This window comes from Bombus pascuorum, chromosome 15, assembly GCF_905332965.1.
Source record: "Bombus pascuorum chromosome 15, iyBomPasc1.1, whole genome shotgun sequence".
Classification (NCBI taxonomy): Eukaryota; Metazoa; Arthropoda; class Insecta; order Hymenoptera; family Apidae; genus Bombus; species Bombus pascuorum.
In genome coordinates, this window is record NC_083502.1 from 5,746,382 (window position 1) to 5,759,454 (window position 13,073).

The 13,073-nt window shown below is 30.0% G+C and overlaps 2 protein-coding genes across 4 annotated transcripts; one reads left to right on the forward strand and one right to left on the reverse strand.

The window, feature by feature from the left end:
- Window positions 1–622: 622 nt before the first annotated feature.
- LOC132914757 (Golgi resident protein GCP60-like) lies at window positions 623–2,692 on the forward strand. The gene is made up of 4 exons (XM_060974131.1): window positions 623–844; window positions 938–1,601; window positions 1,672–1,802; window positions 1,883–2,692. The coding sequence occupies exons 1-4, from the start codon at window positions 810–812 to the stop codon at window positions 2,346–2,348; spliced, it is 1,296 nt and encodes a 431-aa protein (XP_060830114.1). The 5' UTR covers window positions 623–809; the 3' UTR covers window positions 2,349–2,692.
- LOC132914752 (THO complex subunit 2) lies at window positions 2,629–13,057 on the reverse strand. 3 transcript variants are annotated; one of them, XM_060974121.1, is made up of 28 exons: window positions 12,906–13,057; window positions 12,722–12,765; window positions 12,037–12,128; window positions 11,827–11,940; window positions 11,617–11,732; window positions 11,396–11,526; window positions 10,940–11,319; window positions 10,698–10,876; window positions 9,999–10,591; window positions 9,684–9,918; window positions 6,957–7,074; window positions 6,713–6,875; window positions 6,444–6,625; window positions 6,028–6,309; window positions 5,835–5,947; window positions 5,558–5,753; window positions 5,349–5,477; window positions 5,157–5,285; window positions 4,837–5,094; window positions 4,617–4,768; window positions 4,399–4,528; window positions 4,218–4,323; window positions 3,992–4,026; window positions 3,810–3,920; window positions 3,684–3,744; window positions 3,546–3,607; window positions 2,938–3,002; window positions 2,629–2,818 (listed from the first exon to the last, which is right to left on the reverse strand). In XM_060974121.1, exons 1-28 carry the CDS (start codon window positions 12,968–12,970, stop codon window positions 2,788–2,790), a joined length of 4,272 nt encoding a protein of 1,423 aa, XP_060830104.1. In that variant the 5' UTR covers window positions 12,971–13,057; the 3' UTR covers window positions 2,629–2,787. The 3 variants fall into 3 exon arrangements, with proteins under 3 accessions (XP_060830104.1, XP_060830105.1, XP_060830102.1); XM_060974122.1 differs by having other exon boundaries at window positions 4,849–5,094; window positions 6,025–6,309; XM_060974119.1 differs by having other exon boundaries at window positions 6,025–6,309.
- Window positions 13,058–13,073: the final 16 nt, after the last annotated feature.

Sequence of the window (13,073 nt, forward strand, 5' to 3'; positions counted from 1 at the left end):
CGTCTCTGAGATGTCAAGAACTGTTTCCGGCGGACGCCGAAAATCAGGCATCGATTCTGTTTTATTTAATATTGATTTAATTTAATAAAAAATGTCTAGTTTCTCTACATGTTTTGAAATGTATCATACTTTATAGAATTATTAATTTATTATTTTATAATGTTACTTAATTACTGTCCATTAAAATGTTCTGTTTCTAAGCTTGCATATAACTGTTCAGTTGAGCCAGATTTAAATAGCATTCTTCGAACGCATCAAATTTCATTTTATTTGTACGTCAAGGATCATTTTGCGTGTTGCTTTACTGGTTGAATATACATAAATATCTATTTAATTTAGTATATTAATGACAATTATGATTAGATTGTGGATTTTTATGCATTTATAAGAAATTTACATCTATAGGAAATCTGTAAGAAATATTTGAAAGTACAAAACTGCGCAGAATACACATAGTACGTATGTTTCCAACGAGATTCTACTTTTATAATTATATTCTCAAAAATACGAATTTGCATAAAAATCCGCTGTATGATTATGATACTTAATTTATATAGGATATTCCTATACAATGTACATAAATGTAGGCAATTTTTGAACTATATGCGTAATAAATTAATATATATTTATATAAATGTTGTATTTATCGCTTTAGAACCGTTATTATTTGAATATTATCGACAGATCGATATATAACATATGGGATTTAAACTTTGTATACATATACAACAGTATTTACTAAATAATAAAGAAATTGAGTCTTTTATAGAGAAGCTTTTATAATAATTATTTCAGATTTTTAATATAATATGGACCCAGAATATTATTCTACTTTGTACAAATGGTAAGTTATATAAAATTTGAAAATTACTATGAAGAAATTTTAAGGTTAAATAAATGATAACTCGTATTTTATTTTTTGGTTTTATGTTTCAAGGTTTGAAAAATGTGGGATAATATCAAACATAAGAACGCATCTTCGTCAAAATTTAATAAATGCATTAAAAAACAAAGATGTTGTTTTAAAAAATGATGAGCCCAAATCTGCGAAACAGTACGTTTATGATTTACTAGTAGCAGAATATTTATTTAATCACAATTACGCATACACACTATCTGTATTTGCTAGTGAAGCACCACTGTTAATTAACTTTTCTACTAAGACAGTTCAAAAAACTGATGGCAGCAAGGAGGAGAGTAATGAAAAATTGCAAAGTGATTATATATTGCATGTTTTGGAAACATTAGGTATCAATCCGCATGATCCTAAAGGACAGTATGTTATATCACAGTACATAGAAAATGATATGCCTTTGCTTTTATGCATATTAAGGTGTATAACTATGTTTTCCTATAACATACACAATGATGTGCCCATAAGAGAAAATATATCTCTTTGTAATGAGTCCACGCAAACTGAATTTTCTTGGCAAGCTCACAGTTTATACGTAGAAAAATTAGTTGCATTGAAAAGGAAAATATCCATGCACAAACAAATAGTTGACAATAAGCTGCGCAAAAGAGAAATGATGTTAAAAGAACAGGCAATGTTCATTGAGCAACAACTTGCAGCATTAAATATAAAATTGCATCAAGTTCAGGTAATACAAATTTTTATTCTATAATTAGTTCAACTAAAATAAAATAACAAAATATAAATCTTTTTTATAGGATGTTATGCATAATATGAGTTTGAAAGAAAAACAACTAAAAGAAAGAAGGCAAAATAATGAACGACAAGTTTTGCAAAAAGAAATGGAATTAACATCAAAGGAAAGATTGTTGTTACAAGAAGCAGATAGGTATAATATATGATTTATAACATTAATATTCATAAAATTAACGATTTCTTTTTTTTTATTACACATTCTGATTTACATAGATTGCAAAGGGAGCAAGATGACCATAAAAAATTAGAAGAACAATTAAAAAAAACACGTGATCAGAAAGGTGTACAAACTGAAGATCTGGTACAGTCATCTAATCATTTTTTACGAAACATTGAAATACAAACAGATATTGTAAACGATATAAAGCAAGAGGATAAAATTGAAGTTCTTACTAGAGAAAAGGAAGAATTAAATACTCTTATCCAAGATCAACAATTAAGAATAGAACAGATAACACAACGGGCTCTTCAGTTGTCTCAACAAGTAGAAGGAATACGTTCATTAAGACCCATTAACATAGAAGTTCCAACACAAACTGTTAATACAAATACAGTTATTAGCGAAAGTAGTTCAACGGAAGATATTCTTCAGGATGCGAAGATGAGACTTAAACGTCTAGAGGAAGAAAGTTTGAAAGCGGATCAGTATTATTATAATTTTATCAACAACTCTCCATGATATAATAGTTACAGTAATCTAATAGAAGTAAAATGAAAAAAACTGAAAAAAAGATATATGAATGTAATTTGTATAATAAAATATTTATGCTGATTTTTTTTATACAGAAAGAAATGTAATATTTCTTCTCGATTATTAAGGAAGAATCGGGAACAATAATGAATGAAACAAGTGCCGCATCAATGAATTTTTATTGCGGTCGTCGATAAGTCCTATTATAAATTATATAAAATTCGAATTGTATGTACAAATTTAAGACTGAATAGAACATGTACCAAAGTGCTTTTGTTACCTACTTTATTTTATAAAATTGGACGTTAATATAATATACAATTTATTCGCTATCTTTTTTCTTTATTATGTGAATTCTACCTTAATTACATGCAACACCAAACGTAGTATATAAAATGTTAAGTCAAATTTTTTCCATTGTTGTACATCATCTTCGTTTGGGATCCGAACTTCTCCTAGTACTCAGAATTAAGGATCATATTTCTCTATTTTTTTTAATAATTGAAAATGAAAATTTTCTTATATTAAAGAACTGCGATATTTTCTCTCGCTTTTAGTATGTATCGTCAAAGGATATTGTTTGTCCCGGCTTTCGCGGCCCTCCCGTTCATGAGTACGTTCCTTTGTGTAGGGTGACTTTTCCTGAAAATACATTCTCATATGAATCTTCTGAATGCCATGCTATCCTGCAATTGGCGTTTGGGTATTTGATAGTATCACCTAGTTTTTCTGGTCTTTGCTATTGTCTCCCATTTCGTCTTTTCAATGTACTCGAAGCGGACGTCTTTATCAACTAAGGGGTCAAGGAATAGTGTTAGAAAAATGATTAAAAAGTTAATTTATGGGCAGAAATGTTTAGGACAAAATGTAAGACTGATGTAACGGGATTTACGAAAAAAAGTGTGGCACGTTCTTTACGAAATGTGTTATCCTCTACGTTTTTATCAATAGGACTGTTACACGCAAGTTTCTTTCAAGTTCTTTATGTTTTTTGTACGTATGGGAAAGACAAGTAATGACCTATTTATGACCATTTCAACAATACGCAAATACCTTAGAAAATCTATTCAATCGAATATAATACGAATGAAGTATTCGAAATTATTCGAATGTATCTTAATAAAGATACAATTTCTTATATCTTCGATACATGAATAGTGAAAAATTTCAATTAGAATTACTAACCTTGTTATAATGATGTTTTTCCCTATGCTCGGGGATATCACCATTTTGATGTGTTCCTTTTGCTGAAAACCATCCTTATAATTTATATAAAGAGACTGATGTTAGAACAGATTTTATATTATTTGAAAAAATGTTTACCTTTCTCATCATCTTTTCTTCTTTTCTGTTCGGTCGTCACCGCTGATTCGTCTGTCCTATCCTGCAAGATACAAAAAAACTAGAATATGTTATTAATATGTCATTTATTAAAAATTTGAGACATACCCTTTTTCGTGCAAATTTCTTTTCCCTGCGCAATTCTTTCTGTTCGTCCCTTATTTTGCCTTTACTCGAGCGCTCTTTTTTGTCAAGACTTCCTTCAGCACGTCTACCCTCCTGTTAACATTAAAAATCAAATTACACAAATATACAAGAAAGATATCATTGTAAAATTTAATAATTCTCACCTTTTGTACATTCTCAACTTTTCTTCTTTTGGCATCTGAAATTAAAGATTATTGATTTTGTAATTTGGAATAAATTGGAATATATATATATATATATATATATATGTAATACACGTATTTTTTTGCCTAAGCACTTTCATAAACAGATAAACAGATATGTAATGGCAATATTTAGAACTTTTTAACAGATATGTAATGGCAATATTTAGAACTTTTTAATGCAAACCTCTATCTGATCCATCTTGCGTGGGTCCAGAACTAGCACTACTATTTGATACACTAGAAAGATCACGGTCTAAATTATCTACACCACTGCCATAATAGTGTTCCTCCTGTAATTAAATTAATAACATGACAATGCACTTATTACACAATATAGAATAATTTTTCAACAAATTTATAGTTACTTTATAGTATTTTCGGTCTTTTTTATCTATTGTGTCCTCTTCCTTAATTTCGTCCTTTTTTAAATGTTTGTCTTTCCCTTCAGAACTTTCCTTGCTTTCTTCTTTTTTTCTAATTTTTTCTGAGCTGTCACTATATTTAATAAAATAATAATAAAAACTCGGTAAAATTTTTTGTTTATTTGCGAAGTAAAAATTGAAATATGTGTCGCTCGACTTACTGATGCAATTGATTCGATGCACTTCGTTTTTCTCGTTGATCCTTACTCTCTTTCTCTATCCTAGAGTCGCCGTTTGTAATTTCTTTACTCGATATTCCATCGCCAGCTTTATCCGAATTATCACTATTTGAAGTATCTTGTGTTTTTCCAGCCTATTAGATAAATATAAAAATTGATTTCGAAGTAAGAAAAATAAAAATGAAATAAAAATAAGGCAGACCTTATCCCCTACGTGATGAAAATCTGCTTCGCGAATCATGTTTGGAGTTTTGGCTTTTAATTGGCCACTGTACGACGTTGCTAGTACATGCAAATCTTGGCGTTGTCCACGTTCCTCCTCTCTCACTTTTTCTACTTTACGTTCAAGAATTTGAGATAATTTTGCCAGAACAGGGAAATGTGGTAATATTTTTATTAATATTATCAAGGAATTTCTTATTTGTACGTAGTCCTTAGAATCCAAACAAACTACAATCGCCTGTATAAATGATGCATATTAATATACAGTTAAAAAAGAATTTTATCACACAAAACCATTACCTTTGTAATTTTGTAATGCCACTTGTGACACACATGTCTATAATTTTCAAATCCTACCATATCATTGGCTTCAGAGAATTGATTGCTAACTCGGAATTTTGTTACAAATCCCGGATAATTGCTACATTCCTAAAATAAGGATAAACATATAAAATCATCTGGATTTATTGAGTATGTTATAAAATAATATACCTTATCGAATATGGCTTTCTCAGAATGCCACCTCATTACTGTTTCCAGCATGGCGCATAAAAATCTTCCATAACGATTAGCTTCGTTTTCGGTACATGAGGTAACTGAATATGTTATATCACAGAATAGCTACAAGATTAAATATTATGTAATAAATAATGCAATATGTAATACATAAAGTGAGTAAATTTCCAATAAATTATACTTACTCTGTCATAGCAAAGAAGGGTTGAAAAATTCGCAGTCTTTAAAGAATGTATAGTATGAACGAATTTAGCGCAATACATGGCATCCACGGTTGTAAATGTACATCGAGGAAACAGACACAGTTGCAGAAATTGCGTTATCGTTTCATTTTTCGCTGATTTTGCGCTTCGAGATAAAAACCATGTATCTTTTTCTTGTCTAATAAAGTGGTATTAATAAAACGATATTATTACAAGGTTTTCCACAGAGCATATAAATATTAAATTGAACAAATTTTACCTTAGATATGCAAATACTTTTTCAACGTGCTCTTCCTGTTTTCTCCTTTCATCTTGTAGTTTCTCAATTAGAGTCGTATATCTTTCTTGCTCTTTCTTCCCCTTGCTAACATTCTGAAAAAAGAAAAAGGTATATTAATTTAAAAGCGAACTATAAAAATTGCTGTTAGAATAAAAAGGCATTAACACACCACATCTTTGGAATCGGCACTTTGTGCCGCAAGTTGCTTTAGTTTGTTAATTTCTCTCTGGTAACTCTCCACAGGAACATATAAATCGTACATAGACAAGGACCAAAATGTCACCAGGAACTGTGGCGAGATATCCTCCCATACTTTCAAAGGATGTAAAGGTCTGACTGACTGAGCAACAGGTGCCATAACTGCTTGTGCAGCTTCTGCGTACTTTGCTTGCTTCATAGCAGTTGACATCTTTTTGTAATTTGGATCAGCTTTACGTAGGGCATCATACTTAATCTGAGAACAACATATAAAATTAGATCTATTCAATAACAGTACTCCCTAAATTGGTAATTATATCTTTGTCGATTAATTTAATAGCTATTTTCTCATATACAATTGTAATATTTATTATACAAAAAGAAACTTACATTAATGGCATGTGCAAACATTGGTCTTGCAAGAAAAAATGCGACATCAGAATGTATATGATTGTCCTGGAGCATAGAATGTATGGAGGGAAGTCTTTCTACATATTCATCTACTGTCATAGTGGATCCCAAGAAGGTACCGAATTGAACTAATGTATCTTGACACTGATCATATAGTTTTCCTATGATTTTAAATACACAATTTGTCAATAAATTTTTTTTTTTCAAATATTAAGAGAATAAAATATTAAAAATATTATTATGCTTACCCACGAGTTTAAGATGAGATTTATCTGTTTCCCTATACACAACACAATGTTTTTGCTGTGCCATTAAAAGACATAATGCTACAGCAAGATCATGTTCAGCTAGAGCTTCTTTTAAACGTTGTGATGATTTCTTTGTATTGCGTACTTGACTGAAGTACCCAGCCTGGAACATTTTGTATAATTGTAGAACATTTTTATAATAGATATCTATGTACAGATCAATTAAATATATTAATAAAATTACTTCATTTTTTAATAAGTCTCCACCTGCCATGGCATCTAACTGATCCGAAGTCATCTCCTCAGCGGCTTCGATACCCGCCATCTTTTGTACTATTTCTTTCAATATTAATAAATCTAGGCTGAAAATAAAAGTGAGCAATAAGATAATTATTATTTATCTCAAATTTATTATTCCCATTGCGCAATATTACGCGGTTTTCGTAGGCATTACTATGCAAGATTCTTTACGAATACTATTATCGATACTTTACGAATAAAAATGATTGCTAACGAAAATTTTTAAATAACTACAAATAAAAATTGGAATATTATAAATGAAAACATAAGAATTGAAATTATATGACGTAATTTTAATAGTTATGAGACTTTTATACGATGTTATAATATAAATGAACTTATATATCTAAAAATTATCAAATAATTTTTCTTTTTTTCCTTCATTTTTAAATCTACAGCGATAAGACTTAAATCCTATCTTCGTGTTTTCTACAAAATACAAATCTACTAATAATACTATTTTTTAATGTATGAAATTTATAATCTGTTAATTCTTTCTTTTCTTAATATATCTAGTGTTGTATTTTACAATAAACATCTTTACTGTTCCCTTGCAAACTATTATAAGGAATCCTCGTTTCATACTTTTTATTGCAGAGATTCATACATTTGCTTAGCCTTTATCACCTTTTGTTCTATATCTGTTCTGCTCAAATTATATTATCCAAAGCCTTTTGTCCATTAATTAAAATTTTAATATTTCTCTCTTTTTTAACAAACTTTTTAAAACCTAGGAAGAAAAAGTACAATTCGAAATATTTTAATATGTTTGCGATATGCTTTATCAATATTAAAATCTCTTAAATAAATACCAAAGCAAGTTTTACAACAAATATTCAGTATTTACCTTGTCCTTCTAGGCTTTCATAGTACTAATGGCAATATTTCTCACTAATTGTATTTTTTAAATCTGAACTCATTAGCTTTTTCAGCTCTTGTTCTACTTAAATATCTTTGATCAAACATTTTTATCAAATACTATTATTCCATGTTGTTGATATCTTAAGATAATTGATATTTTTACGATGTGTAGTTTTCTTTTTATCAGTAATAGAATTTTAAATTATTGTATTTAATATATTATAAATGCGAGTTTCTCTATGATCTTTATATTTGCTTACAAATAATAATGTTCGATGCTAAGGTGTTTCATTTTCCTATCCATTTATCTTTTACTTACACAGGTTGATTCAGTATTCAGTATCAATGTTTCCCTTTCCCACAACTGTTTTTAGTCATTCTTTCAGTTTTCTTTATAGATAAAATGTATATGAACGTATATGCCAAAAACCAGTTATATCTTATTATACCAAAATAGCAAATTCGTATTTCGTAAAAATATTGTAATAATGGATAACGCTTTGTTAATACAGAAGTGCAGAATAAAATCCATAAAATTTATTCCACTGTTCTTCGATTATTTGTATTTTTATTGAATTTTAAGTAGCTCAATATATAAAAAATGAAAATATATTGCAACCAAAGATACGTTTTAAAAGAATGAAGAGAGAATCTTATATTGCCACACGTTTGGAATCATCATTGGTAAAGTTCCATTGGAATGAAAAGTTCGTAAATTTTATTTACTCAGTGATACTAGATATTTCCATTTAGGAACTATTATGGCGGAATGACAGTGTATGTATGTTCACTGCAATTAAAAAGTCTTCATAGTATATTTGTCACAATTAGATTGAATATTTTTCATGTTTTGTGAGCAATAATTATTCTGAAATTACAAACAGTGGATCAAAATTCATATCTAAATTTTTTTGGTTTCTGTTCGAATATCTCCGTTTCCATATTACACATGGTACTAAATCACACATGTTCAAAGAAACTCTATTTAAAAAATACACTGTTTATCTGCGTAAATCTTAAGCAGAATTCAAATACGATTGACAATTGCTATGTATTCAAGTGTATGAGCCATAAGAGCATAACATATATTTAGCAAAAGCTTCCTGTTGTTAACGGAAAAAAGCTCGCAATTTATTCATGTAGTATCGTGGACGAGAGGCCTAAGAGATATCGGGGAATCGTAAACAATGTCGCGAGAAAGCCTAAGTGCCAACAGGCCCATCAATGTATCGTCAGTCCTTCAATCGAATAGTTACGGGGGAAAGGTCTGCGTGATTCTGACCACGAGCGGTTGCGGAACACGTGCGTGGTGGCGCTTAGAGAAAAGACAAAGGGATGCTAAGGGAGAAAGACGAATTAACAATCAGTGTTAGTTGAGAAGTCAGAGTGTGAATCGAGAAGTCAAAGAGTGCGAATTGCGTTGTCGAGAGTGTGGTCCGCGTGAGAGAGAGCGTTGGAACCATGGTGACGAGAGTTGCAAATTAACTATTTAGTTGTCTTAATTATAATACGTTACTGTATTTAGTTCACGTTAAACAACTAATGTTTCCTGTTTAACCAACATCTGTTTAATCCATTTTAAATAAACTAATTGTAGTAAGATCCTACACTAGGAAAAATCAGAAAGGGATTAAGAATATCGCATTAACGATAATTATTCTTAATTAGCTTAAAAATTTCTGAACTTCTCGCATTATACTCAATATTCAATTAAGTAACTATTTCATCATAAAAATGAACGAGAACTTGTACAAAATCTAGACAATTACAAACTAACTGAAAAGAAATTAGTTTCTTATATACAACGTACCTTTTTTGTGCTTTAAGTTGATTAGCTACATACTGCAGCAAACCAGTAAGTTCAATATTATACTTCTTAAATATGGCTCCACAAAACGAAGCAAGGGATTGGAGCCAAAGAGATATGCTGGTGCCATCATGTTTAAATCTATCTCTGTCAGCACCAGCTAAAGCTTCCACAAGACAGTAACCAAGTACATCATAAGAAATGTTAGTCAAATATTTTAGAGAATCTACAACAGGTCCTGTAACACACGAAATAGTAAAAATTATTTAAAACGAAGACCTCCAAATTTGCGAATGTTTCATAAAATTATTTACATACCTATAAGGTTATCATACAATTGGATTTGTATAAGAATGTAATCGAACAATACACCGGGCGAAGAATGTGTAAGTTTGCCTATTGACCTCCCTACAGGCTTTATGGTTTCCTTACTCACTCTTTTCATGATAGACTTAATTTTCTTTTGCGCATCTGCTCGTTTTCTTAAAAGAGCAGCATGTTGCAAAGGTGTATCGTTCTTCCATCGTGCGTACAAACAATATCGATTTTGATATGGATAGTATTTTAAGATATTCCACAATTCTTCGGCAACGCAACAGTTGCAGTCCATAAATGATAATGATGGCAGTAACGCTACATCGAGAATAGTCAACACGTCGTAATACAAATTGTTATTTTTATCAATTGGTTGCTTATTAGCATCTAACGGACATTGTTTTATGGCCGCATGACACAATCGCATGATCTTGTACATTAGAACAGGATCATGATGTAGATTGGGACCAAGGACTATGAGCATTGGTAATAATTGATCGTGGATCTCCTCGAGACTCTCGATTAGTTTCGGAGCAAGAGAGCTCTTTAATTGTGGAACTCTCCTACCTTGTAATTTTGGCGAAATTATACAATTTCTGGAATATAATGTAGCAGATACAGTAACAGAATTTAACTATAAAAACATACTCTAAATTTGTTTAATTGAATTCTCTGTAACGAAAGTATTAGAATGGAATTTACTTGCGATAAACAGGTTCGATAAGAGATTGAATCATTTTGCACAGCGCTAATGCAATTGGACGTTGATCGGTGAAACTGTGTTCGGGCAATCGATTGAATAAATTTTGTGCTACTTCCCAAGCTCCTGTCTCTAGAAGTGCTTCGCATAATCCGAACTTCTGATTACTTGTGTATTTATCCTTTTAAAAAATAATGGCGTTAATAAGATCTTTAATAAAATATAATTATACTTGTTTAGATACCTGTGGAGTTTCTTTCTCCTCTGGTACGTCCTCTTTGTCTTTCGTAGAAATTACGCTTAACTTGCGAACATAATCTTTCGCCTGTTTCATTGCCTGTTCGTGTTCTTTGATAATAGTTTTATCATCTGGCACCAACCAAGGCAATATATCATCTAATTTAATGACACCATGTTGTAACATGAGTGCAGTGACTTTTTGCAATGAAAATGGAGTAGCATTAACGGTTGAACAATATTTAAATCCTAAAACTTCGCAGAGTACCTGTTGGTCACTCATATATGATCGAATTAAAGGGATAAAAAGCGCATCATCTTGAGGTCGATTTTCAAAAGTTTCTAATAAAATATCGAGTACCCTATTAGGGTCAAGATTAAAATATCCTAAAAGAATGACATACATATAATTCCATCCATTTAAAATATACAATTCAGAATATAACGGAAAAAATATTTTTACCGATAAGTGACTTAACAATTTCCAATATTGATGCTACTTCACTTTCTGGACGTTCCTGATTCAATTCCACTATAAGTTTAGAATATCCTTCGCTTTCCTCTCGAAATAAATTAAATTTCCGTTGTTTATAACTGTAAATAAATGTTTTATATAGATTTTGCTTCATTAGTTTAATTTTTATATTGAATATTTTACTTGAACAAATAGGAAAAAATACATACTACAATTTTGTCTTCACTTTAATAAATTTGATTTGGAAATTCTTGTTTTTTAAAGTTCCTACATCTTGCAATGTATCAATTTCTAAACGTTCCTTCAATATCCTATCTGTGAGAAACTATATAGAAAGCAAATGATAAATTAATTATGTCATTAGAAATATTTTAATATGTAGCCAGTAGTGCAGTCACTTTTATCCTATGAAATGATACCTTTTCTGATTCTTTTACAAGATAATAAAAATTATTTCTTTCTTCATTATGTGCCTCAGCATCTATCAGTGTAAATATATCCACTATCGCAGATGGTATTGCTCCATCAATATTCTGCAAATAAATATATTTTAAATAAAAGAGAACTAAAATAGACTAATAGTTGGAAAAATGAATTATTGTAATATTGTCATTGACTATTAATCTTACCGTTAGTTCACCTAATGTCTGAACAACATTGTCCTTTTTTATGTTCCCACGGATTCCATTCGAAATTAATTCGTACAATCCTCTTCTCCATTCTAAAATTAAAGATAACACCACATAAATATGTTAAAAATATAGAACTATCAAATGATAATTATATATTGTAAAATGTATCACAAAAATGCAATTCCTCGTAATTTACTATTTATAATTTACAGTTACATATATCAAAATTAAAAATTATGCAATATTAATAAAGAAATTGAGAATCGACTTTTTATTAATTTGATTGAAATATGAAATAGTTCCAAATTATATTTTATTCACATATATAAACTGTTTTACTTTTTATAATATTCAATGTGTAAAACAATTTTCCACTGAGGTTTTTCATTAAGATATGTATTTGCATAAAAATCCACACTCTAATTATTTACATTTATAGATAAAAGAATATAAGGAAACGTTGGCACTTAAATACATTTCATAAATTTTGAATTTTCGGAATATATTTCTCAGATAACAAACAGGAAGAAATATTTTCTATGTGAACATCGTTTATTTCATAAACAGATGGAAACGTTGATGATATGATAAGTATAACATTGATAGATTTCAGCGCGCGTAAAATTGTTACTTTGTGTGGAAACATGGCTCAAGCTGTTAAGAGAAATTCTTGTAATCTCACCTGCAGTGTTGCCTTCCTTAAATTTGTGCTTGATTAACTTGAGGCTGCAAACAGTTGTTAATTGACAATTAACTCTTCAGAAGAGCGAGAAACAGGAGAGATAAGTTGCAACCATCAATTGCACAGAAGTATGCAATATCAATTCAATATTAATCGAACGCACTTTCGGACGTTAACCACTTACAAATCATTTTTTCCATGTTTATCCCATGCTTTCCATATATCTGTATTCCACACTTTACCAGCCATTTTAATTCCATGAAAAGCTTTTTATAATTAAAAACAATTGTATCAACATCACAGGTTAATAGACTCCATTTTGCACCATTGCAAGCGTCCTCGAAGCTATCGT